At 42.1% G+C, this 26,014-nt stretch overlaps 1 protein-coding gene and 1 long non-coding RNA gene across 4 annotated transcripts in view; one reads left to right on the forward strand and one right to left on the reverse strand.

The window, feature by feature from the left end:
* B3galnt2 (beta-1,3-N-acetylgalactosaminyltransferase 2) overlaps positions 1-3,915 on the reverse strand; it is a 41,491-nt gene extending 37,576 nt beyond the window's left edge. The window contains exon 1 of one of the 2 annotated variants that reach the window (XR_004607465.2): positions 3,471-3,732. Coding sequence is in view for 1 of the 2 variants with exons in the window: in XM_034509990.2 (XP_034365881.1) it covers positions 3,471-3,585 (115 nt within the window). In the remaining variant the exon portion in view is untranslated. Of the gene's footprint in view, positions 1-3,470 lie in introns of both variants that reach the window. The other variant, XM_034509990.2, reaches the window with a different exon arrangement.
* Positions 3,916-3,960: 45 nt separating this feature from the next.
* Positions 3,961-25,784, forward strand: LOC117713859 (uncharacterized). Of its 2 annotated transcripts, none has more exons than XR_013112241.1 (3): positions 3,961-4,179; positions 7,179-7,281; positions 22,518-25,784. It is a non-coding gene; the product is annotated as an uncharacterized LOC117713859 (long non-coding RNA). The 2 variants fall into 2 exon arrangements; XR_004607471.2 differs by having other exon boundaries at positions 3,964-4,311.
* Positions 25,785-26,014: the final 230 nt, after the last annotated feature.

The raw sequence follows: 26,014 nt of genomic DNA on the forward strand, positions 1-26,014 counted from the left end.
GAAGACCCCAGTGTATTGGAGATGGCCAGTACCATACATGGGATGATCACCAAGAACAGAAGCAACAGTGGAGTAGATCAACCTGAGCTTAGAGTGCTACAGAGGACAGAGCTGGAGAAGTGATGCCAGCCCTTTGGAGGAGCCCAAAAGATCATGTGTGGATCCTAGACATTGAAACAAGAAGCTGTAACATTCAAGTTGCCTTAGAGACTCCAAGATTTTTGAGATGTTAGAGCCAGGGGATCTCTGCTGAGGAAAGCTGCTAATGGGAAGTGGAACCAGCCCAGGAGAAAGAAATTTGTTGCAGTCAACAAAAATGAAAAAGTAGTTGGAGATCTGAAAACTGCTTTGATATCAGTCATGGAGATGCAGAGTTTGGAGTTTGCCCAGCTGGTTTCCTGTCTTGCTTTGGGGATTAAAGTTAAGTCATTGGATGACTCTCAGAAGAGACCTTGAATTTTGGACTTTTAACATTGTTGAGACTGCTCTAGACTATGGGGACTTTGCAAGTAAGACTAATTGTATTTTTTTATTATGCCATGGATATGCTTTGAAGAAGCCTATGGGGCCAGGGAGTGGAATGTGATGATTTATATATGTTTGGCCCAGGGAGTGGCACTATTAGGAGGTGTAGCCTTGTTGGAATAGGTTTTGGAAAAGCTCCTTCTGCACCATGCCTGCCTGGATGCGCCATGTTCTCACCTTGATAATGGACTGAACCTCTGAACCTGTAAGCCAGTCCCAGTTAAATGTTGTCATTGTAAGAACTGCCTTGGTTGTGATGTCTGTTCACAGCAGTAAAACCCAAACTGAGATACTCATCAAAATTCCAGGAGTGACTTAGGCACTGATCTGAGTGTCTTTGATAACCAAATTCTTATAGCTCACATGCATGGGAACTGAAATCCTAAGATATAGCACGGAGGGATACTTTTGGAAGAACTAACCCTAGGCAAAAGCTGGACATCAACCTCAATTTATCTTTGTACTGCTTGCCCAGTCTGTCAACAAACATGCTGGACCCAGGTATCCAGCCCTACATGTAGCTATCCAAATATGTACTTGGTGATAAGCTACTTTTCTTTACAACTCTGGCTTCCTATTTTCCAGATACCTTACAAAGAGAAGCCTTTTCTCGATCACATAAGCTTTCTATATTGACCACTGCATAATTTCTGCTAAGGCACGGTCTAAAACCAGTTTAAAAAAATCAAGTCACAGTTTATATCCCCTGGCTATCGTTTCCTTTCCTGTCAGTGCCTATGGTGTACTAGATTTCACAAGAGACCTTCCCCCTAACCAGTTGTGCTCCATGACTGGTCTCAGCTGTTTAAAGTCACTACTTTAGAAAAGTTGCTAATCTTAGTAGTGACAGGACTCACTCCCCTTAGCTCAGCTCAGCTGTCACTTTTCCACTGAAGCCTTCCTTGATCTCTTGGGTCAACTCTTAGAACTCTGCCTCATTTTTCCTCTTCAGACTCAGCATCCTCAAGACATTTATAGTCTTATGCGGTCTTCCCTTTCAAACAGTTAAGACCTGGAGGGCAGGCACTTTACATTAATTATTTGCTAATTCTGACCTACGAGAGAAGATGGCCCAGCAGCCCTCTACCGTTTGCTAAACCAACCATTAGCCAGGGGGCTTTTCTAATCAGGGAAGGTAAATTTTCCTTTCAAAAAGTTATTGGACTAATGAAATGGTTCATCAGTCTAAGGCTGCTAAGTCTGATAATCAAGCTCTGAACATCACAAAATCAGAACTCACACAGTGAAAGGAGAGAACTGACCCACAAGTTGTCCTTCAACTTTTACAAAAGCTTCATGCTGTATCAATGTGTGCACTCACGCACATGAGCAGACACACAAATGTAAAAAAGTACTATAGTGGCTTAAATGGAATTTCAGACAGAGTAGCAGAAAAGGAAACAAAATAAATCTTAAAATGATATTCAAGAGAATGATACTTAGTAAAAATCTCAGGTTTTAGGCTTAAATGTATGTGGTCAGAAAGTAAAAATGCCCAAATGTTTTAAATACTTCAACAGCAAATTAGGAAAAATATTTGTAGGATTTTTTTTGCAATCAAAATACTTCTGCTTTTGTTTTTGAAGTACCATGGAAGGAGAATGGGATAGGAATCTGTGTAATTAAAACATCCTACTGATTATCTGAAAAAGCTTCAATATCAACACAAAATTTTTACAACTAGTATGATCCCATATAACCCTGACTCTTCCTACAGTTTGCTTTCTTAACCTAGTCTAGCCTAAATGGATAAGCACTAAAAACATCAGGAAAAATCTGTTTCAAACCCCCAAAACTGTTTGCAGTCTTACTTAAATACAAGCTCAGAGGCAAGGTATATTATGTTGAACACCAAAAGACTGTTAAGGTCATATATATTCTACAGTGGCTCTGTAGACTCCAGCAACTCACTCATCTTTGAGATGTTAGATGTAAAAGTGTTTTATATGTACGACCTTTTCTTAACTAGTTTGTAAAGTCCCACAAGCTAAATGCACATATAATGTATGTTCATTATACCACTTAAGTGATTCTTTTCTGCCACACAAATAGCCTTTCCAAAGAACGGTGGCTGTCTAATAGGAAAAGAGATCATTACTAAAATAACCCCAGTGTAATCTGGTAACAGTCGGAGTTCTGAGGATTGCTAAATAAGGTATAGTTCTTTGATGGCTGTGAATAGCTGTTTTAAAATTTCCCGAAAAGAAAACAGCTGTTTGGATATGAAATGGTAACGTAAATCCTAATGTAGTTAAACGAAACAAGCATCCTTCTTTTACCTTCTTTTTACCCTATCTTTAAAATAGCTATCTAGTTCTCATTATATATAAGCATTCCGAGAAAAACTTGAAAAAAGACGCACAGGAGACACGAAAGTAGTGTTGAGAGTGGCAGGATAACACTGGATACCCACTGTAGGCAAACGCACCGTCAGCTTTTAAAGCCAATAAGAACAAAGATTTCATTCCCACGATGGCTGAAGTTTGGGAACAAATGTGCTCGAAGTTAAAGAAGAATCCGGTGTTCCTAGGCTCCTTAATTAGCAAACTACCCAAGCAGTACTACAGGGGCGACTGCACTCACAGTTGAACCTTAGTTCACGTCTAGAAGTTTCCCTGGTTCACCTCATGATTAGAGAACACAAAGTACAGTCGGTCCCTCCTCGCTGCAAAGTGAGTCCTGACACGAAAAGCCAGCACCGGCAGGCTCGCCCCCGCCCACCCCACCCCCCTCGGAGAGAAGCGCCCCAAGTTGTGACCAGGGCCCTCAACCACGACATGGGCAGTTGAGCACTCGCTGTTTAAGAAACGAACAGTCGGGTTCGCCCGACGCCAATGAAAAGACTCGTTTGTTCCGTCCGTACTGGGACATCCGAGCCCTCCCTGTGCCCCTTCGGTCATCCCCGCGGCCTCCCACCAGCGCAGCGACCGAGCCCCTCACCTCACCTGCCGCGCTGGGCCCGGTGTAGAGGGGGGCCGGCGGGGAACGGAGCCAGAGGTGCCAGAGGTGCAGCGCGGCCCCGAGCACGCAAGGGCACAGCAGCACCAGCCAGTTTCGCATTGGCCGCTCCCACCTCGCGCCCCCGCCGCGCTCTCCCGCGTCCCGGCCAATAGCGAGGGGACCTAGGAACACTGAGTGCCACCGGTAGTGTTCGCGCCCACGCCTGGCGTTGTCTCCGCCGCTCGCTCCTTAGATCCGCACCACGAGCGGCGGCGGCTTCCTGGCCAAAGCCCCGCCTCCGCGTGCGTGGCCTTCCCACCCGTTCCGCCCTTCTCGCTCTCGCCCAGCCCTTCAGTCCTGGTCCTGGCACGCTCCTGTCTGCCGGAAGGGCGGCAGCGGTAGTCCCTCGCTGAGCACTGGAGGGAGGCGTGCCTGAGATTCTAAGCCCGAGAAACTATATTTCCCATAGAGCTATGCGCGCTGCTACGCAACGCTGGGGGGGGGGGAGGCGAAGTGCACAAATGAAGCATGCGCGTCTCTCATCAGGCCGCAGTTCCTTAGCGATACACTGAGCATGCGCATTCGCCCTCAAGGTAGTGCTCCCTGGTAGTCGTGGCAGGCACTGCTCACGCGGAACCTGTACGTTAACTGCTCCAGTTGCTGTCCGTTTTCCGCAGCCGTGGACAGTGTGGAGCGGCTGCCCAGTCGGAGCAGGTTTGTATGGCGCCTCAGCGCTCAACGAGATAGTGATGTGCTGTCCTGACGTCTCCCTTACGGACGGCAGCGGGGAGCCTGAGCGCCGAGAAGCAGGGAAATTTCCTGCTTCCCTCTAGTTAGCTACGCCAGGTGAGGAGGACGAGAAACCACGGGCCTCGCTCTGGTAAGCGAGGACAGAGGAGAACCCCGGACCTGGAGGCTGCTGCAGCCCCTGGTCCTAGGTGCCCACGCGCTCCTCACTAGGATAATTGTCGGCAGCACGGGAATGCGAGCTTCGGCTACCCGATGACTTTAACAAGTTCCCACCAAGTTGAGGTGACCAAATGTCTGAGGGCTGGGTTTCCAGAAGATCCATCTCCAGCCAGCGTTAGGAAATGAGCGAACTTCACTGGCGCCACCTCTCAGGTTCAGCATCATATTGCCACAGAGTCGCGGTTCAGTATTAAATAAGCAATTGTAACCCTCTCCACGCCCCTCACCCCCACGCTCCTTCCCGTCCCCTGTGTCTCCCGTAGTTGGCTGAAACTATTCTGCAGAGAATGACCTTGGACTCTTGATCTGTCTTCACCCTGACAAGTCGTTTTAAGCAGTGCTTTGGAATGGAACCCAGGGCTTAATTCTTACTAGGCAAGCACTCTACCAACTGAGCTATATCCTCAACCTGACACTATGTTAAGATTTTTTTTTTTTTTAAAAAAAAACTTTTTTAAAAAAGTTGTTTTTTTGTTTTTTGTTTTTTTTTTTTAAATTTGGGGGGTGGCAGGGAAGGTCTGTCTTATCCTCCGGAGCTGGAGTTTCTGGTGTTTGTGAGCCACCCTGGGTACTGGGAACTGAAATTGGGTCCTCAGGAAGAGCAGCAAGAGCTCTTAGCCGTTTAGCCATCTCTTCAGCCCCTTAAGATAGCTTTTTCTTTGGCTATTTTTGCAATGTTTGTGGTTTTTTAATTTCAATTTTTTTATTTAGTTTATTCATGTAAAAGCTGTTTTCTACTGTTATATGTACTTAATAAAATAACTCACATGGTCTTATTTGTTTCCATGAAAGGAAATTTGTTTGAGCTGGTGATAAAGCTCAATGGTAGAGCCTTGCCTACCAATGGACGGTCTTGGGTTGATGCCCAACCTGTACAAAAAGGGGAGGGGACGAGTATATTTGTTTCTCATTACAAATCCAGAATAGTTGAAACAATAGTAATTATTTTGTGTCTCAGTCTGTAGTACAGGTCAGGAATTTGGGAGCTAAGTTCTAGTTCAGGTTTTCAAAGTTGCAGGAATGTTATCAGCCAGGGCTACAGTCATCTGAAGGCTTCATGGTGGTTAGAGTCTGCTTTGTACATTGCTTACTTAGATGGCAGACACTTGTTACTTCTGGGTTAGTAAATTGGTCACACAGAAGAGCCCTATAGAGTGAATACCTGTGTGCAGAGTATTCAGGAAGTCACCAGAGTGACTACCAGGAGTCAGAGACCACTGGGAGCCATTCTAGATGCTAGGGCTAGCACAGCATGCCCTGAAAATTTGAATAAACACTAGTGTCTTAGTACTCCAGGGTAACTTTAGGACCCCTATAAACAAGAGTCCTGAAGACAGAAAGGAACACTTTTTTCCTTTTTAAGAGTAACAGAATTAAAAGATCAAACATAGATGTTTGGCAGATATCACCAACTTCTGTATACTCCTTTCCCTCTAAGGAAGAATAACTTCTATAACTTTCTTTTAAGGTTTATTTTTTAAGTGTGTGTGTGTGTGTGTGTGTGTGTGTAACTGTGAGAATGTGTATTCATAAGTACAAGTGCCCTTGGAGGCTAGAACAAGACATCTAATTCCTTGGAGTGGTGGTAAGCTACCCAGTGTGGATGCTAGGACCTGGACTTGTTATGCCCTATTCACGAGATCACCAGGGACCACAACTCCGACGCAGGCACACAAGAGTCTTCATTCAAGCTTGAGCCCGGGCCACGAACTGTCCTGATGCAATAGGAAGGAGAGTGGCCCCAAGGTCTAGGGCCATAGGGTTTATAAAGGAAAAACCCACAAGCAGGGATTTCCAAGCCTTGGTTGTCCTGTCCAGCAGGACATTAAACAGAGGTCCGGGGAGATCACCTAAGAGAGCGGGGAGTGAGGGGTAGTGGTAAGGGGGGGAGCGGAGGGGAAGCAGGAAAAGACGCAAAGAAAGACAGCTTGTCTATAGGCTGATCAAAACATAATTTTTACCTTTTCACACAGGTTATATACACAAAAAGGCAGGATGTGGGGAAGGGGATGACGCAGGGGGAGTACAGATATCTTCCAGAACAGTGTGTCACCTGGGTGAAGGTTCAGGGGACAGGACACTGATTCACTTGTCCTAATCTAAGTTGATACTATCTACCAAGGTCACCTATCTGCAAGGTCTATGACTACTCAGGCTTCCACCAAAGCTGCTTGTTTACAATAGCTTCTAGCCATCTGTTTCAGTGTTTTTCCACAGAGACCCAAGACTTTGTGCTAGCAGGCTGACTTAGGCCTATGGCTGATTTTAGACCTTCAGGTATAAGCAAAGCTGCCCCTGACACTTGGTGTTACACGACTGAGTAAGAGGATAAAGGAATGTTGGCCTTTAAGCTGATTGGTTTACAGCATCTGGTCAAAACGCAAGGAGAGACCACACATATAAAAGGAGCTTCATGACCTGGGAATGATTTGTGTTTACTTAGCCCACCCTGTTATTATCAGTTGGCTACAGCTGTTCTGTCTATTTTGCAACTGCCAAGAATATCTCTTTTTTTTTTTTTTTCCAAAACTCAAGGGTGGGGGGCCAAGTCACTCTGAGGACAAAAGCTTAAAATGGAGTCTGAAAAACCAAAATGGAGTTTGCTTTGCTACTTTAGTCCCTTCAGACTCAGGTCCTGTGTAACTCAGGTCTCTACCTTTCTTGATAGAATTTTCTCTGTTTAAAAACTATGATGGGGGCTAGAGAAATGGCTCTCTAGTTAAAAGCACTTGTTGCTCTTGCAGGAGACCCACGTTTGGTTTCCAGCACCCACATGGCAGCTCACAACTACTTCAACAACCATTTCAGGATATCTGATGTCCTCCTTCTGACCTCTGAGGGTACCAGGTAGGCTTGTGGTACATATTCATACATACAGGCAAGACAATCCACTAGGGGACACTGTCCCTCCCTCTTCTTGTCTTCCCAGTTGCTTGTGGCCCTAGATTGAGAAACACTGATTTAAATGATTACTTTTAGATTTCTAGCCAACAGTTGAATTCTTCTGAGTAAATGTCTGTACACTGACTAGAAAAAGGTAGTGACCTTTTACCCAGCGATGCAACTCTTTACATCTCAGTCCAAGGCTTCTTGTCTCGTTTCACTGTGCCACTGGGTCAGGGTTCTCCTGGAAGTGACAGAAAGTAGAAAGTCTTCAGTTCTCCATAGAAGGGAGCTTCCATCAAGGAAGCTCTGCAAGAAGTGATGAATAGAATACTGGAGGGTGAGTGTGGAGATCTAGACTCCAACGAGACAGGATGTAAACTGCAGTAAGGACTTTGGCTTTTGTTCTAAAATGAATGGGGATACTACTAAATGGGCTTTGCTCAGAGGACCAAAAAGATCCAACCTGTTTCAGCAGGATCGTTCAGGCTGCTGAGCCACAAACTGAGTGGCTAATGATGAGGAGAGTCTCTCAGTGGTAGGAAATGTAAAAGTAGAGGTTCAGGCATGCTCTGGCAGTAGTGACAATGGTGGCAATGAGGACAGCCAGATTGAAGGTGCAAGAGCACCCACACAAGTGCCCTGGAAACTAGCTGCTATGTGCCTTTGAAGTGCACCCTCTCATCCAGAGTGGAATCTTGTTAGCTGTGTGGTGCTGAGTCTGTGTCTGGGAATTACCTGTGACTGGAAGTGGCTGCCTTGCATGGAATACAGTCTTTTCCCAAGACAACCTGCACCCAGTGACCAGTTGAATAGGGGTCAAAAGATTTGGGAAAACTCTAACGAGCCATCTCCTGGTCTCAGTGACAATAGAATCTTAGCCCAACTTCTTCCATGGTCTAGTTCTCCCCACATCTTTAGGATGCCCTCCATAACAGTCTCCTGTGAACCTCCTGTATCAGAGTGTATGACAGGAAACCTGACCCTAGGCAACAAACCTGATACCACTTCTTAGCCAAAATTCTGTGGAGCTCTATCATGAAGACACACATTCTTCCTGTGACCTGTAGGCTGTGATCAACAGCACTGCACCCTCAAGCCTCATTCTTTGTTAATGTGCCTCCATGAACTTTGCTCTAGAACCACACTGACCTTGGCTGTCAGGGAATAATTTTTTAGTTCTTTTTCTCTTTTTCTTTTTCTTTCTTTCTTTCTTTCTTTCTTTCTTTCTTTTCTTCCTCTTTTTCTTCCTCCTTTTTTGACAAGATCTGGTTATGTTGCTTGAGCTGGCCTAAAATTCATATGTAACCTGGGTTGGCCTTAAATTCACCTTCTTGGAATAATGGAATCACAGGTGTATGGCAACACTGCTGGCTCATAATCACACAAGTGCACTCTTATTCCTTTGGCTTTTCATACAGGTGGCTTTGTAGCTCATTGTAGTCAGCTAAAAAGTCTTTTCAATAAGCTTTTCCCTTCTTCCCTTAAGGCCTCCTACCACATCCAATCTCTATTAGTCCTATTTATTGTATTCTTTTGTCTTTTCTTTTAGTCTGTCCTGTTCATTTCATATCACTCATTTTGCTTATGGTTTAATGATTGCTGTTTACATAGGGCAAGAAACATTTCCCCTCTATTTTTTGTCCACTGATGCATCCCAGTACCTGGAGTGGAAACTAGTACTTTCTAGGTGTTTTATAAATATTTACTGCTCCTAGACAGAGTTATTAAATTAACAGGCTGGCAAGCCAAGGATTCTGCACAGAACCTTACCAACCTAAGACAGAAATGCATTGCTTTTGATAATCCATATTCCATGACAGGTAAGGAAGGCATTCTTGTCAGAACGACCTAAGACAGGCTCAGTCTTATTAATGAAATAAAAAAGGGGGAGAGGTGGAGAGCCTTTGGGGCTGCTTGGCAAGAATCTGACATGTGCCAATGATAAGGAAATGGGCTGCTTGGCAGGAATATGACATTGTCCAAGGACAAGGAAGTAGGCTTCAGGCAGGAATCTAACATTAGGCTAGAACAAAGAAGTAATTTCTGGTAGGAATCTAAATCTTAGGCTAGAATAAAGAAGTACTTTCAGACAGGAATCTAGATTTTAGGCTAGAACAAAGAAGTAGGCTCCAGACATGAAAATGACCTTGGGCTAGGACAGGGAAGTAGGCTCAGATACTCTAGTCATCCTGATAAGCCCTTAGAAACAGTGATCACAGGAGTGTTCACGTAATTGGGTTTAATGCCTTGCTTTTTCTTTGACTATTTGTGTTTATTGTCTTGCTTGTTCCTTGACTATTTGCATCTATTGTATTGACAGACCCTCAACCTAGAACTGACCTTAATACATGCATGTAATCAAAATGGTATAAAAGCAAAAAGGGGGGATGGGATAGGAGGTTCTATGGAAGGGAAATAAGGAAAGGGGATGGCATCTGTATTGTAAATAAATAAAATATCCAATTAAAAAAAAGAATTGACAAATGGGACCTCATAAAATTGCAAAGCTTCTGTAAGGCAAAGGACACTGTCAATAGGACAAAACTGCAACCAACAGATTAGAAAGAGATGTTTACCAATCCTACATCCAATAGAAGGCTAATATACAATATATACAAAGAACTCAAGAAATTAGACTCCAGACAACCAAATAGCCCTATTAAAAAATGGGGTACAGAGCTAAATAAAGAATTCTCAACTGAGGAAACTCGAATGGTCAGGAAGCACCTAAAGAAATGTTCAACATCCTTAGTCATCAGGGAAATGCAAATCAAAACAACCCTGAGATTCCACTTCACACCAGTCAGAATAGCTAAGATCAAAAAACTCAGGTGATAGCAAATGCTGGTGTGGATGTGGAGAAAGAGGAACACTCCTCCATTGTTGGTGGGATTGCAAGCTGGTACAACTACTCTAAAAATCAGTCTGACTCAGAAAATTGGACATAGCATTACCTGAGGACCCAGCTATACCACTCCTGGGCATATACCCAGAAGATGCTCCAACATATAACAAGAACCTATGTTCCACTATGTTCATAGCAGCCTTATTTATAATAGCCAAAAGCTGGAAAGAACCCAGATGTCCTTTAACAGAGGAATGGATACAAAAATGTGATACATTTAACACAGTGGAGTATTACTCAGCTATTAAAAACAATGAATTCATGAAATTCTTAGGCAAATGTATGGAACTAGAAAATATCATCTTGAGTGAGGTAACCCAATTACAAAAGAACACACATGCTATTTACTCACTGATAAGTGGCTATTAGCCCAAAAGCTTGAAATAGCCAAGATTCAACTAACTGACCACATGAAGCTCATGAAGAAGGAAGACCAAGTGTGGATGCCTCGTTTCTACTTAGAAGGAGTAACAAAATACTCAAGGGAGCAAATATGGAGACAAAGTGTGGGACAGAAACTGAAGGAGGGGCAGTCCAGAGACTGCTCCACCTGGGTATCCATCCCATGTGCAATCACCAAAGGCAGATGCTAATGTGGATGCCAGGAAGTACATGCTGACAGGAGCCTGATATAGCTGTTTTCGAGGTCTGCCAGAGCCTGACATATACAGAGGTGGATGCTCACAGCTAACCATTGAACTGATCATGGGGTTCCCAATGGAAGAGTTAGAGAGAAGACTGAAAGAGCTGAAAGGGTTTGCGGCCCCATGGGGAGAGCAATACCAACCAACCAGAGCTCCTAGGGTCTAAACCACCAGCCTGGGAGGGACCCATATTCAGCTGTATATATAGGGGAAGATGGCCTTGTCAGGTATTTGTGGGAGAGGAGGTCCTTTATCCAGGGAAGGCTGGATACCCCAGTGTGGGGGAATTCGAGGGAGAGGAGGGGAGGGGAGGGGAGGTGGGAGTTGGGTGGGTGGTTGAGGGCACATTCTCATAGAAGCAGGAGGAAGATGGATGGGATGGGGGGTTCTGTGGGGGGGAATGGGGAAAGAGAATAACATGTGAAATGTAATAAAATATCCAATAAAGAAGAAAAAATAAATATTTACTGAATGACTGAGTTGAATGAATTAATTTGGATATTTCAGTGAGTTGATTATCATAAAATGTAGGGGTTGAACTGGTAGTCATTGGAGCAGAGCTGAATAGAGAGATCAAGATTTAGGTGTGATGAGAGAAAAGGGATTGTAAAGGCACTGAGAAGATTCCAGAATATGGGAGGAAAACAGGAAATTCGTCATGGAAGACAAGAAGTATGATGGCATTGGAGGGTAGGCAACTGTGTACAAGGCTTATGAAGAGCATGATGCAGGATGAAAAGAGTGTCCACTGATACACAGTGAAAGAATTAGAGCAAAAGAGGCAGTGCCTCAAGCTGAGGAGTGGGTGAGTTTAGGAGGCAGAACTGCTGTGTGAGCTAGTTTTTCAAGAATCCTGGTCTTGAAGTTCAGAAAAGGAAGAATGAGAGCAGGGGCAGCATTTAAGCTGAGCTACTATGTGATTAGCTGAGAAAGCTATATCCTACTTGCAGGCCTCTATGCATGGCGCTGACAGGTTTTGCCTTTTACCAATTCTCCCCCTTTCTAAACCATTAGATTATATTCCTAAATCTAGCCACCAAAGTCCATTCCCTAATTTGGCCACTGGCTCATCCCTGAGACTGATTACCAAAGTCCAACTATCAAAACATCAAGGTCCAGTAATCAAAAGTCATTGACTAACCTAATTAAAATACTCAATCAGAACTTACCAACACATGAAAGCTCATTTTGACAGAAACCTCCCTTTTTTTTCCTCTTAAAATTAACACTTGCAAAGCTATTTGCTGCTGTTTCTGCCTAATTCACATACAGCCATCTGTCTCTTTGCCTTGCTTAAGAAAGGATCTGTTACAGTTTGTATATGTTGGCCCAAGGAGTGGCACTATTAGAAGGTGTGGCCTTGTTGGAGCAAGTGTGTCACTGTGGTCATGGGCTTTAAGACCCTCATCCTAGATACCTAAAAGCCAATATTCTGCTAGCAGCCTTCAGATAAAAATGTAGAACTCTCAGCTCCTCTTGCCTGCCTGGATACTGCCATGTTCTCACCTTTGTGATACTGGATTGAATCTTTGAACCTGTAAACCAGCCCCAATTGTCCTTTTACGAGTTACCTTGGTCATAGTCTCTGTTGACAGCAGTAAAACCTTAACTAAGACAGAATATTGGTACCAGGGACTGGGGTATTGCTATGATAGGCCTGACAATGCTTTCGTTTGGAAGAATATGGATTTGGGGACTTTGGATTTGGAAAGCATTAGAATGCTTTAAGTTGGCCTTAATGGGCTATCCTAGAAGGAATATGGAAGACTTTGTTGCTGTGAGTGATTTGAATTGTGCTGACATGGCCCAAGAGGTTTTAGTGGAGAAGAATTTCAGTATGTGGCCTAGAGACTGTTTTGGTGGTATTTTGCCCTTGTCTGGGGAGTCTGTTTGAGGCTAAGGTGAAGAGCTCAGATTAATTGCATTAACAAAGGAAGTCTCAGAAAGCTCATCATAGACAGACTTTGCTCTCTGGTTAAATCTCATGAAGAGCATATTAAACAAGCATAGCAAGCTGAGCATGGTGGTTTACACCTTTAATCCCAGCATTACGGGACACAGAGCCACACAGATTTCTGTGTTCAAGGTCAATCTACAGAGCAAGTTCCAGGAAAGCCAAGTTTAGGCAGAGAAGGAGTTGGAAGACAGAAAGCTGGTAATAGAATAAGGGGACCACGTTTCAGCTGCTGCAAGCAGCAGAACTCAGCAGCTTCAACCATGTGGCTCTGGCTTTAGAATGAAAAATAGAAGAGACTACTGGGACAATGCTGATTAAGAAGAGACCAGCATCACTGAGGTGACATCTGGGAAGTGTTTTCTGAGAATGAAAGACCCCCGCAAGGGGACCCTCACCCAAGTCCGGACCTGCACGCCCCAGGGACACACGAGAGACCTTCTTGATGCAATTGCAGAGGAGGTTTAATGACGAGGGCCCTCGGGCTGGAACATATCTCACACAGGAGATAGAGGTTCCAACCCAGAACCCAGGAAACTTGAGATATTTATGGGTAGGGTTGGGGACAGCAGGAAAATTTGGCGCAGTTACATATGCTTGGATAGTTCAAACATCAGCAATTTGCAGAAGCGGCTACGTGTGAGCTGGCAGGATGACTAGTTACTTTTGACCATGAAACCTTGGACTTCTGGAAAAGGGGGAGAGAAAAGTAAACACCAGATAGCCCACTACTCACTTGGGCTTGTTTGGACTTGTCTGGGCACATCCTTGCATGCCTTTTCATTTTTGGTCACCCTGCCCCTGGAGGGACTTAATATTTTATTATGACTATATTTAACAAATTGTTGGTGGTCTTTGCTGACCATGAATTTCTGTTATTGTTACAATGCTGCTTTCAAATTTTGTTCTCACAAGAGCACAAAGAAGCTATGTTCCAGAGATAGCCAAGGCTGTACCTTGTGTTGCAGCTGTTCTTGGTAATGTGTAAGCATCACCCAGGTGGTACTGGTTTTGAAGGCATGAAGGGGTCATGAAGAGCAGCTGAGGCTTGTCACTGTGAGAGGCCATGGAAGGCCATTGGTAAAGGTACAGCCCCAGTTGCAGTTGATGGTCCAGGACTGAAGGAGTCATGCAAAGGATTTGAGGCTTGGCACCATGAAGAGAGCCTACGAGAGGCTTTGGTGAAGCCTAGTTGCAGCAGAAGACCCCAGTGTATTGGAGATGCCAGTACCATGGGATGATCACCAAGAACAGAAGCAACAGTGGAGTAGATCAACCTGAGCTTAGAGTGCTACAGAGGACAGAGCTGGAGAAGTTATGCCAGCCCTTTGGAGTGTAGAGTGAAAAATTATAAAGACCATTTTATGAAATATGTAGACTTTTTCTTTGCCCTTAGACCTGGGCAGAAAAATGCAGGTCCCAGAACTCGGAACTGAAAATAAGATTTCAGGCCCCCCAGGACACTTGCTGGATGAATTACATTCCTCAAGCCTCAGGTAGTAGGCCCACCTATGGGTGGGAGAGGCCCAAGGCAGGAAGACACATTCCTGATTACAGATAAAGATGCTGCCACCTAGGTGGGGCAATAGCCGGAAGAAGTGAAGATAGTTAATCTGAAATAGTTGGTAAATGACAGGGTGGGACACAGTGACATGGCTATTAACCTTTCAGGGTGGGTTTCTCTGGAATGTTTTGCTATTCTTATGTATCCTTGGCAACCCTTCACCCCCTCCCCACTCCCCTGGTTTGTGGTTTTGCACTTTAAAAGACCCCTTACCCATCACTCTAGGCCAAACCTTGCTTTTCAGAGAGAGAGAGAGAGCTTGTGGTTTGACCGCCGGCCATTTTCCCTAATAAAGCCTCTGCTGATTGCATCCAGGTATGGTTTCTTGTGATCTTTGGGTGGTCGTGATCTCCTGAGACTTGAGGAAGAGTCTCCCGAGTATGGGGGTCTTCAGGAGGAGCCCAGATGATCATGTGTGGATCCCAGACATTGAAACAAAAAGCTGTAACATTGAAATTGCCTTAGAGACTCCAAGATTTTTGAGATGTTAGAGCCATGGGATCTCTGCTTTGGAAAACTGCTAATGGGAAGTGGAACCAGCCCAGGAGAAAGAAATTTGTTGCAGTCAACAAGGATGAAAAAGTAGTTGGAGATCTGAAGACTGCTTTGACATCAGTCATGGAGATGCAGAGTTTGGAGTTTGCCCAGCTGGTTTCCTGTTGTACTTGGGAATTGCAATTAAGTGATTGGATGAATCTCAGAAGAGACTTTGAATATTGCACTTCTAACATTGTTAAGACTGCTATAGACTCTGGAGACTTTTGAAGTTGGACTAAATGTATTTTGCATTATGCTATGTTTATGTATGGCCCCGCATATACTGATGTGTTTGAAGAAGCCTATGGGGCCAGGGAGTGGAATGTTCTGGTTTGTATATGCTCGGCCCAGGGAGTGGCAATATTAAAAGGTGTGGCCATGTTGGAGTAGGTGTGTCATTGTGGGTATGGGCTTTAAGACCCTAATCCTAGATGCCTGGAAGCCAGTATTCTACTAGCAGCCTTCAGATAAAAATGTAGAACTCTTAGCTCCTCCTGCACCATGCCTGCCTGGATGCTGTCATGTCTGCAGACATGGGCTAGCACATCTTTGCTCTCAAACAAAATGTACTAGTTTTTAAAATGGAATTACCTTTAATCTTTCTTTTCCTTTAGAGATATGAGGTACTCATTCTTTCTTCGGACAAACATTATTTTCATGTTTTCTAAGAACTATACAAATTTTCACTTTGAAATCTTTATAATGATTTACTTAAGATAGCATGTTCTGTGATCTACTTCCTTGACTGCCTCGACAGCAGGTTGCTCAGAATATAGGAACTTATGTCATATTTTTCTTTAGTTTTGTTCTTTAGATATTTTCTGAAGATTAGAAGGTGAGATGTTTCATGTTTGTAATGTTTATTTGCAAAATGACTCTGTCCCTACAAATTACAGCATACAGATGAAGAAAAAGGAGCAACTACTTAATATTTTTCAATTAAATATCTTCATATATACTCTGCTACTTATGCCATCATTAGCTATAGATAAGAAATGAAAAGATTTTACTTTTATCTAGAGCATAATGTGAACCAACATCCTAACTTAGTATTGGCTACAGAGCTGATTACAACTATCATACATTTGTTAAAATTTCCAAAAAACCTGAGGTACTTGACTTTTAATATTACACAGGATGCCTCAGGTAAAAGAAATTACCTTACCCTACCTAAAATTTTTGAGCCCTAACAGTACATTTAAGCCTTTTTTTTCCTGCTTGTTAGTAAATAGTTAGTAGGCAAGCCTAAGTTATTGAGAACCTAAATGACTAAACACCATCAAAAAGAAAAAAAATGCTTAATTTTACTTCATATTATACTTATATGGTATAATGACATTAGCAAATCATAAATTAAAGAAATGATTCTGTTTCTTCTCAAAGAAGAAAGAAACACCAGTAATCTTGGGAAATGATTGAGGGAAAAGGCCACTGAAAATGACCCATAGACAGCTGTACATTAGATGACCATGGAGACAGAAATGGAAAGAAGAAAACCTAAGAAAAAGCTCAGGCTAGGAGAAAATGACTTTTAAAAGGTTAAAAAGAGAAGAGAAACAAGACCATATTTTTCAAGGGACACCAATTGACAGGCAAAACAAAAGTCTAAATTGTACTTCAGATTATACACGACAGTGTCCTGCATACACGTAAGCTATCTGCACTGTGTCACATTATAACATGATCTAATATCCACATGAGATAATGACCTTTACTGGTTTTTCACAGTACAATAAAATAAGTAAAATGCTATTGTGTGAATCCTAATGTCATTAAATGAATCCGTTCTCTCCAGAAAGAGACAGAACTTAGTGGCAGGTTGGTGCTTTGAAAGAGGGCTGGAGTCCTTCTCTGCAGCATTGTCTCAATACAGCTCACCACCTGCTATTTACTAGCATGGAATCAGCAGACAGGACAATGGTCAGCAAGATTCAGAGAACAGTGAAGGATGCTTTCAGTTTGTAATATGAAATTTAGGTCCCCAGAGGCCTCAGAAGACACAACTTCACGGATAGGTAAGGAGTACATGGTCTTGTGAAAAAGCTCATGAATTCAAGAAAAGTTTGTAAATGGCCTCAACAGATACAAAAAGATTGAAATAATCCCTTGTACCCTATCAGACCACCATGGACTAAGACTCGCCTTTGACATGGACAAAAACAACGGAAAGCCCACATACACTTGGAAACTGAACAGTGCTCTACTCAATGATAACTTGGTAAAGGAAGAAATAAAGAAAGAAATTAAAGACTTTTTAGAATTAAATGAAAATGAGGACACATCATATCAAAACTTGTGGGACTCCCTGAAAGCAGTACTAAGAGGAAAAATCATAGCTCTTAAGTGCCCACAAAAAGAAAATGGAAAGAGCATACATTAACAACTTGACAGCACACCTGAAAGCGTTAGAACAAAAAGAAGCTAATATACCCAAGAGGATTAGATGGCAGGAAATAACTGAAATCAACCAAGTTGAAACAAAAAGAACTTTTTTGTTGTTGTTCATATACAAAATATGATCAAAACCAGGAGCTGGTTCTTTGAGAAAATCAACAAGATAGACAAACCCTTAGCCAGACTAACCAAAGGGCGCAGAGACGGTACTCAAATTAATAAAATCAGAACTGAAAAGGGAGACATAACAACAGAAACAGAGGAAATTAAAAAAAAAATCATCAGATCCTACTACAAAGGCCTATACTCAACAAAATTGGAAAATCTGGATGAAATGGACAATTTTCTAGACAGATACCAGGTGCCAAAGTTAAATCAGATTCAGACAAACCATTGTTTTATTTAGAAATAGCTGAGTGGAGTTAACAGACAACAGTCCAGATTACCTTACATGGATAGTTGGTTTTCAAAACGTCAGAAGTCCACAGAATTGACGTGACAAACATTTCTGTAGTAATATTCATTTTGATTAAAGACCTGTCTGCTCCCGACAACTTCCTGTATTGAATTCTAAGAAGAAATTGAGCATCTTTGGAGTTACTCCAGTTGTGGTGAGACAGCCACTAGACAAGAATTGCCTCTTTCCATCTACAGACAAATTACTATTCAGAAAAGGACACACTTGCAGAATAGTCGACTGATTATATCTGCCAAGACAGAGTAATCAGCCCTTAATAATTCTGCAGCACTAAGGTCTGTCAGATGATCCTGGACCAGAAGGCTGAAGATCAGATGCTCCAACATTTTGTAGTAGAGGGAGTGTACAGGTGTTCAGAGGTCTCTATAAATTGGCTAAGGTTTAGAAGCTATACTTTGTGCTTCCCACAATTATAGTTAACTCAGTCATTCTGGACTTCTGGCGGGGTTGAAAACTTATAGTCTCATAGCCAATCCTAGGAGTAAGGAGAGGAGGAGAAGAAGGAGAGGAGAAGCTAGGTGATGAGAGAGAGAAAGGAGAGAAAGAGAGGGGGGAGACAGGGAGGCAGATGTTCACGTATCTCCACCAGTCAAAGATAAGATAGTTGATATATTTAGGTTGGGTAGTGGGTTACACCTCTAATTGAGCATTACCAAACTTATAAAGCCTTTGATTAACATTTTTAAAAAGTGTATAAATGCAAAAAGGAAAAGGGGGCATGGGATAGGGGTTTTCTAAGGGGGGGGATGGGGAAAGGGCATGGCATCTGAAGTGTAAATAAAATATCCAATAAAAATGAAAAAAATTTAAGAAATCAAACAAAAAAGTTGTAAATACAATTTATGCTTCAAAATGCAAGCTTACACAGAATTCTGAAATATTTAAGAGCATCAAAGACAGAAAAGCCAGAGGAGCCACTCAGCTGGTAATGTAAGACTTTCCATTAAAATCATATACTGTTCTTAAAGTCACATAATTTCTATCTTTGAATTATGGGAACCACAGCCCTTTTGGTGTACGAGGCTTAGGTACATGTCTAAGATCCAATTTTCAGGCTATTATATTTGGCTTATGTTACTTGCATAGAAAGCACATTAGCCCCTTTCACTCAATTATAAATCCTATAGAGGTCTTTATCATTAATTTTCAATATTATTATTATATAAGAAGTCTCCTCATTTATCTTAAAGGAACATTTGTTATATTTGTTATGCACTATTGTTTTTTCACTTGAGCTTGAGAAGGTCAATTGGCTGGACTGGGGCAGTGCAGAGCGTGTGCAAGCCTGGGGTTCTGCTGGCTAGATGCTTTATGCAGCACAGCAGACAAGGACTCACAGTTGCGTCTCCCCCAACACATGAAATACATTGCTTTTAAAAGCAGAGGAAATTACTCTTATCTCATGACTATCTTAATTATACATATAAATGGAAGAAAATGGTTTCTTAAAAGTGCCCTGTAGGATTTTACCACATTTACACAAATTAAGCTTAACTATTTTTAAAATTTTAGCATGTTTACAGGATTTTATTCTCATGAATCACCTTTCAAGGGGAAAGGCCATACATTATTTTTAATAGTATATCTTAAATTGGCTTAAGATCACAAACAGTAGAACACAGTTCTGTTCAGTGTGTCCAACAGCTAGAGACACATGATTATATGAAGTCAGTTGTTTCTAAAAAAGAGGAGAAGCAGTTGATAATAAAGATTTGGGGACAATAATTGATGAATAAAGCCATAGACACCTACTACACAGGGAAACATAACTATATTAACCAACAATAGAGAGAGATACTTTCAGAAAGAACAAATCTGTTCTGCAAAAACAGTTCAGCATTGGTGTAAAGCATTTTTAAAAGGTGGAAGGACAGACAAACAAAACTCTCTGTCTGACAGACACCAGACACCAAGCAGCAGGCATGACAATCACACAGTTTTATTTCAAACTACACACTGGGACCACGTTGTGCACGCACATGAGCTGTCTGTATGTCATCAAGTTACACTGTCCTCTGTGACACTGAAATAAGTAGAGTGAGACCATAACCTCAAAAGTTCCACTCTGGAAGGCAAGGTTCTCTTTCTAAGCGTTGAGGTTGATTCAGGAACCTGGATTTTTGTCACCAGGGAAAGATTAAAGTAACAGAACTTCATTACCAGTTCGGTACTTTGGTACTTGGTACTCTGAGGGAGGACTGGAGCCCAGAATTTCCCAAACTTCATTGTCTTTGTGCTATCAGCTAGCTGTGTTGGAGAAAACCACAGAAAACAGAGCAGAATGATAGCAGGCAAGTTTCAGAAAATGGTAAGGAAAGACGTTACCAGAAATTAAGACACCCAGAGGGCTTAATATGCAGTGGATTGATAAATTCATTAGAAGAGGAGGTAGCTTTACTTGGGGAAAGCAAATGATTTAAGAAGATAAACATTTGTAAAGTATGGTAAACCTATAATAAATGCAAATATGCAGAGAAGTTTGAAACATTTCATATGAAACGAGATTAAAAATATCTTAGAATTATTTCATGCAGCAGCTCAATGGTCTCTGTCATCATACAGTATGGTTTTGTTTTTGTCATGTGATTTATTTCTTTGAAATATGTAAAACAATGTCTTGTTTTCTTAGATTTCAAACACTCAGAAAAAAAATTTAACTGGAAGAAAAGGAGTCAATAAGGGGGACAGTTCTGCTTGTAGGAAATCAGAACCATTCACTGATCAGGTTGTTGGAGGTGTCTGGGATCTGTTAGTCATGAGAATGGTATTTTTAAGAAATCTTTTCTTATATTTTTGGTTGTGAGCTGTGGGAAGCCATGCCAAGGCCTTACTCTTGACAAACACTCACCTTTAGCTCTCCTATCTACTATTCTTCTTTCTGCTTATCTTCCATGATTCACTTGTCAGTTCTCAGAACTTCAAACAAGGCCTCATAGCAACCCACCTTAGTAACCCTTCCTCCTGATCTCTAGATTTAGCTAACATCCTGCTAGATAGGTGTTTTTAGAACCCCTGGTAATGGCAAGGCTTTGTGAGAACAACAGGTATAACTTAGTTAGACCCTGCAGCTGCAGCTAGCTTCCTCCACCTGCAAAGCCCTCTTTCCTTTCCTACCCCTCCCCATATCCTGTTTTCAGAGTATATAACATGTGTGAACAATAAAATCTTCTTGGCCTGCTGTGCCTCCTTATTTTCTCGTGCATCTCAGTCCTCTCCACAGGGTCTAAGGGTCTCACTTGATTGTCCAGCTGGACTGAGCAGTGAGCCTAGCCTTTAATGGCTGAGCCATCTCTTCTTGACTATTTGCATCTACTGTATTGCTAGTTCCTCAACCTAGAACTGACCTTAATACTTGCATGTAATTAAAATGGTATAAAAGCAAAAAGGAGGAGGAGGGACGGGGTAGGGGATTTGGGGGTGGGTGAAGAAAGGGGAAAACATCTGAAACATAAATAAAATATCCAATAAAAAAAAGAAATCTCTTCCTTATGGAAGCTTAAGATTTTCCAGGGAAAGATAAAGATAGGTGACCAGCTTGACCCTGGAGACACTCCAAGGGCAGTGGTCATGACCCTTTTGTGACTCCAATGATCCCTTCACAGGAGTTTTCTAAGATCATTGGGAAACACAGATTTTACATTATAATTCACAACAAAATGCTCAGGTCCTGAGAGGAGAGGTCCCTGCATCTCCCTTACCCCATCACTGCTGCATGCACTTTTGGCCTCCTCCCTCCTGCACCCATTTCTCTTAAAATATCTGTTTGATGATTGTATACTGCTGCGTTTCTGTGGCTTTTTGTCTTTGCCAGGGTCTGTCTGTCTATCTATCTATCTATCTATCTATCTATCTATCTATCTATCTACTTTCTGAGAAACCTCCCCAGAATCACAACCACTCTGGGACCAACTGTACATTTTTTACACAGTTCTATTTTTGTAAACTTTCCTATTTTACTTTACTATTAAATATGCCCAGACATCTCCCATCTCTTCTGATTACTGTTATCCAAAATTCCCCAATTTATTTCTTAGACGTTCCAGCAGACTATGCCTATATATCATGCATCATCTTTGGAACAACTGGTTTCTATTTTTGATAAATACATTCAACTGATTAATAATTTCTTATGATTTAGGATTGTGTTACCCACAATGAAAATTGAAATTATAGAATTTAAATCTTTTTCTGAGATTTATGGCTTGTCACCAATAAGTAAATAAGAGTACAAGATGGTCCTCTAATTTCAATAGTCTGATGTTTCAAGCTTACAAAATTATGAAAAGTGACAGCCACAAAACCTATACCTCAGATTTTGGATGAAAATGTTTTCTGGGATTATTGCTATTCACAAGGAACTTCTCTCTAAATTCTGGGCAAGAACATCCAGCCACAGTGCCCAGCCAGCCCAATCTCTCAGGGGGACACAGCTAGCTCTGTGTATACTAAACTAGGATGTCAGGAAGCTTGAGTAGAGTCTGTGTATTCTCGTGGGCAAAGTTCAGGGAACAGCAGTACCTACATGTGAAAAGCCGTTCTTCATCACATCAGCTTAACAATGTGATGCTTGCTTCTGACAGTGGAGTAAACTGCCTCAGGCAAGTTTTCTCACTGTGTGTAACTAGAGATGCCAGACAAAAATAAAATAAGTATCAATAGCTATAAGAATTGGGAAGCTCAGGAGTGTGCCCACCATTTGATCTTTTCTTTTTTTCTTTCAGAAGATGTTTGCCAGTGAGACCACAGATCCTGAGAAGCACATGCCAGAGTGACCAGTGGCAATTGCAAAGGATGCACAGCTCCACAAGAGTCCAGGGGACTGGAAGGAAATAACCTAAGCCATTTTCTTTCATCAAAAATCTAGAAAATAGTCATGTTTGTAGTTCAGACCTCAGAAGGGCTGTAACTCAGCAGTGCCAGAAATGGAGGCCCCCCCCATCATAGAAGCAAGCTGTAATCACCTCAGTCTATCACCATACTAAGTAACCCACTGTCCAAAAAAGCAAACGAGAAAGATACCATCAGATAGACTCTCAAACTAACTATGATTACAGAGTAGGTGGGATTTATATAAAAATTGATAAAGAATATACAAAGGCCTAGTGAGTGAATATGAAGAGCAACAGACACAGGGAGCTTCTCAAGAGAGCCAGAGAAAAGGCATCCAGTCACTGGGAATTACAACAAAACTGATCATAGTCTTTTCTTCAGGGGTACAAAAGCCAGAAGACAGGAAAATGAGTCCAGCCCACTGTTGTGGCTTAGATATGAAATGTCTCCATATTTCCACTTGCTGAAATCTTGGATGCGACTTTCGGGGCTTTTATGATTGATTTATGAACCCCTGAACATCATCAACAAGTAATTGATGACAGCCCAGCCCACAGGGCTTATTAGGAAGTGGGGCTGGTTGGAGAGAGCAGTTCACTGGGGACAGGCCTTTGGCAAGTACATTCTGTCTCTGGTGATTGCTGACTTTCTGTTTCCTGGCCTTCAGGAGGTGAGCAACTTTATTCTGCCTCAGCCTTCAACCATGATGATACACCTCACCACAGGCTGAACCTCTAAAACTATCAGCCAGAATAAAACCTACTTCCTTTTAAATAGTTGTCCCAGTGACAAAAAGAAGTCTAATACAGTGATATGTATAAATCTTAGAAAAACACAAATTGGCAAAACAGATGCAGGAAGCAATGTGTAGTATGAATAATTGTTGATGAAAAGGAAATCCACTCAAGAAAAGGTGAGGCCCCCACACCTGGCCACACCAGTCTGCAAACTTTTCTCTTCCTCAAGATCAAACAAAAGCAAAAGAAAGGGAGATAAAATACCACAAACTCAAGTTTTCACAGAATTGCTCAGTACAAATCATTCTCAGATGCTGAGATATTTCAAAGTAATATCAAACACAGATGCCACATTAAAGGAAAACTAAAGAATCATAGCAAAGTGTAAAGAACCCAAAAGAGACACAACACCAGCCCAGGAAAAGATGAAAATTCAACATGCAAAGTGTGTTTCCACTGAATTTGTACTGTGTTCATACCATTGTAAATCCAAAACATCCTGAGACTATCTTGGGATAAAATTTTAAAAATAATTTTTAGCTTATCTAAATACAAATCTACTTGTGAGTTCCTTCCAGTATTTTTAAAATAATTTATGCCCCCCACACACAGCATGGAAAAAGGAACATATCTAACTGCTGTTTCTGGGAGCCAGCAGAGTTCCTCAAACATAATACTATGCCATTGCTCAATCATTGATTAGTGGGTAGAAAATGCTTCCATGAAAGGCAGTACCTGGAATTCCTACATACCTCCAGAACGTAGGGACTTGGTAGGCCAGCTCATCTTGGAGGGAACACCACAGATGGTAAGAAACGAGACTGACCCTTGGTGTCATTTATCCAAGAGTGAGTCTGATTGGTTTGTCTGAAGACCTTTGAGCTGATCTCTTGAACAAAGGCCATTATGGCCACTCTATTGAATAGTCCAGCAACTATGGTGTGAAAAAGGAATGAGAAATTTTGTCTTAAGTATTTTTTGTTTGTTAATTTTTTTTAATAATTAAATCTTTTTTTGACCAGCCTCTTTTTTTTTTTAAAGATTTATTTATTTATTTCATGTATGTGAGTACATTGTTGCTGTCTTCAGACACACCAGAAGAGGGCATCGGATCCTGATTACAGATGGTTGTGAGCTACCGTGTGGTTGCTGGGAATTGAACTCTGGACCTCTGGAAGAGTAGTCAGTGCTTTTAACTGCTGAGCCATCTCTCCAGCCCTTGTCTTAAGTTTTTACAAAGGTCTCATAAAGGGAAAATTTTTTTCTCTGACCCTATTGACTCAGAATATCACCCAAGGACACAACCAGGTATTATTAAGCCCACACATTGCTTTCACCATTGGAGGGAGAGGTTCAAACCTTACTGCTTCCAGCAAATGGTCATAGTTATAGCCCCTATATCTTTTGCACAAATACATTGCTCTGAGCTAGGAATCAATAACTCACTAAGAAGAAAGAGAGTAAATTATATCTTAGGAAGGCCAAAGCATAGTAAGATTGAATACATTGTTTTTTCTTAAAGGTCAATTAATTCTGAACAGGTTGAATACACTGTACTTTGAATGCAGAGCATTCAAAGATCTCAAAGCACATTATTAACTTGGTTGTAGGTTGGGTGAAAGTTTGATTTGTAATGGCAAGCTGCAAACAACATTTCTTAGAAAAACCATTCAGTTTCTTCTCCTGAATTCAATAACCTGGATTTGCAGAGATCTTGCTTTATACTGAGGAGGTGCGTCAACATGCCTAGGTTTCAAAATGGAAAAACATGTCTTTCAAGATAATCTGAGACACCATATGAAGAAAACGGGCATTCAGTCAGTGTTTTTGAATGTAGGAAGAATGGCAGGCCTCACTGACAAGGCTGTGGCTACTTCCATATAAACAGTGAGTGGGGCCACGCAGCCACGGAGATAACTTCCCCATGAGGTGTGGGGAGCCGACAGAAGGTGGCTATCATCCTTCCAGCCATCTTGAGCCATATACCCTGACAAGAGGCTTGTTTACAATAGCCTACAACAGCTGAGAACACTCTGATAACATCTTGCTTTAGATACCCAGGATTTTCCCTTGGGTGTGTGAGACTTAAAGGCCTGTGACTTAAGGGCGTGACTTAGAGATCAGATTTAGAGACAAGGCCTAAGGGCATGACTTAAAGGTGTGACTTAAAGGCGTGGCTTAGAAGTGAGACATATAAAAGGTGAGAGGCAGAAGAGTTCAGTACAACTTGGAGTAGGAATTAGGCATTAGGACAGTACAACTTGGAGTTAGTTACTAGACATTAGGCACTTAGCACTTGGAAGAAGAAAGTTGGAACTTGGAGGCACTAGGAACTAGGGACTAAGAACTCAAGACTTGGGACTTGGGACTTGGGACTTGGACTAGGAAGAGAGATTGAAGAATAAACAGGATTGAATCACACTCTGTCTGGTCTCCATTCTTCGAGTCCGTCCGTCCTCACTCCTCTCTTGCTGAACCCCAGCCCATAGACTGGAGCAACTTGGGGCAATGTGGGCTCTAACAGTTTAGCCCCCAAGGCTTTTGGCAGTGCAGGTTCTGACATTGACAGAACGGTCCGAGACATTTTGGCCCCCAAATGTGGGGTAGTGCAGTTCTCAACATTTCTGGCCCCCCGAGAGTGGGGCAGCTCG

This window comes from Arvicanthis niloticus, chromosome 8, assembly GCF_011762505.2.
Source record: "Arvicanthis niloticus isolate mArvNil1 chromosome 8, mArvNil1.pat.X, whole genome shotgun sequence".
Classification (NCBI taxonomy): domain Eukaryota; kingdom Metazoa; phylum Chordata; class Mammalia; order Rodentia; family Muridae; genus Arvicanthis; species Arvicanthis niloticus.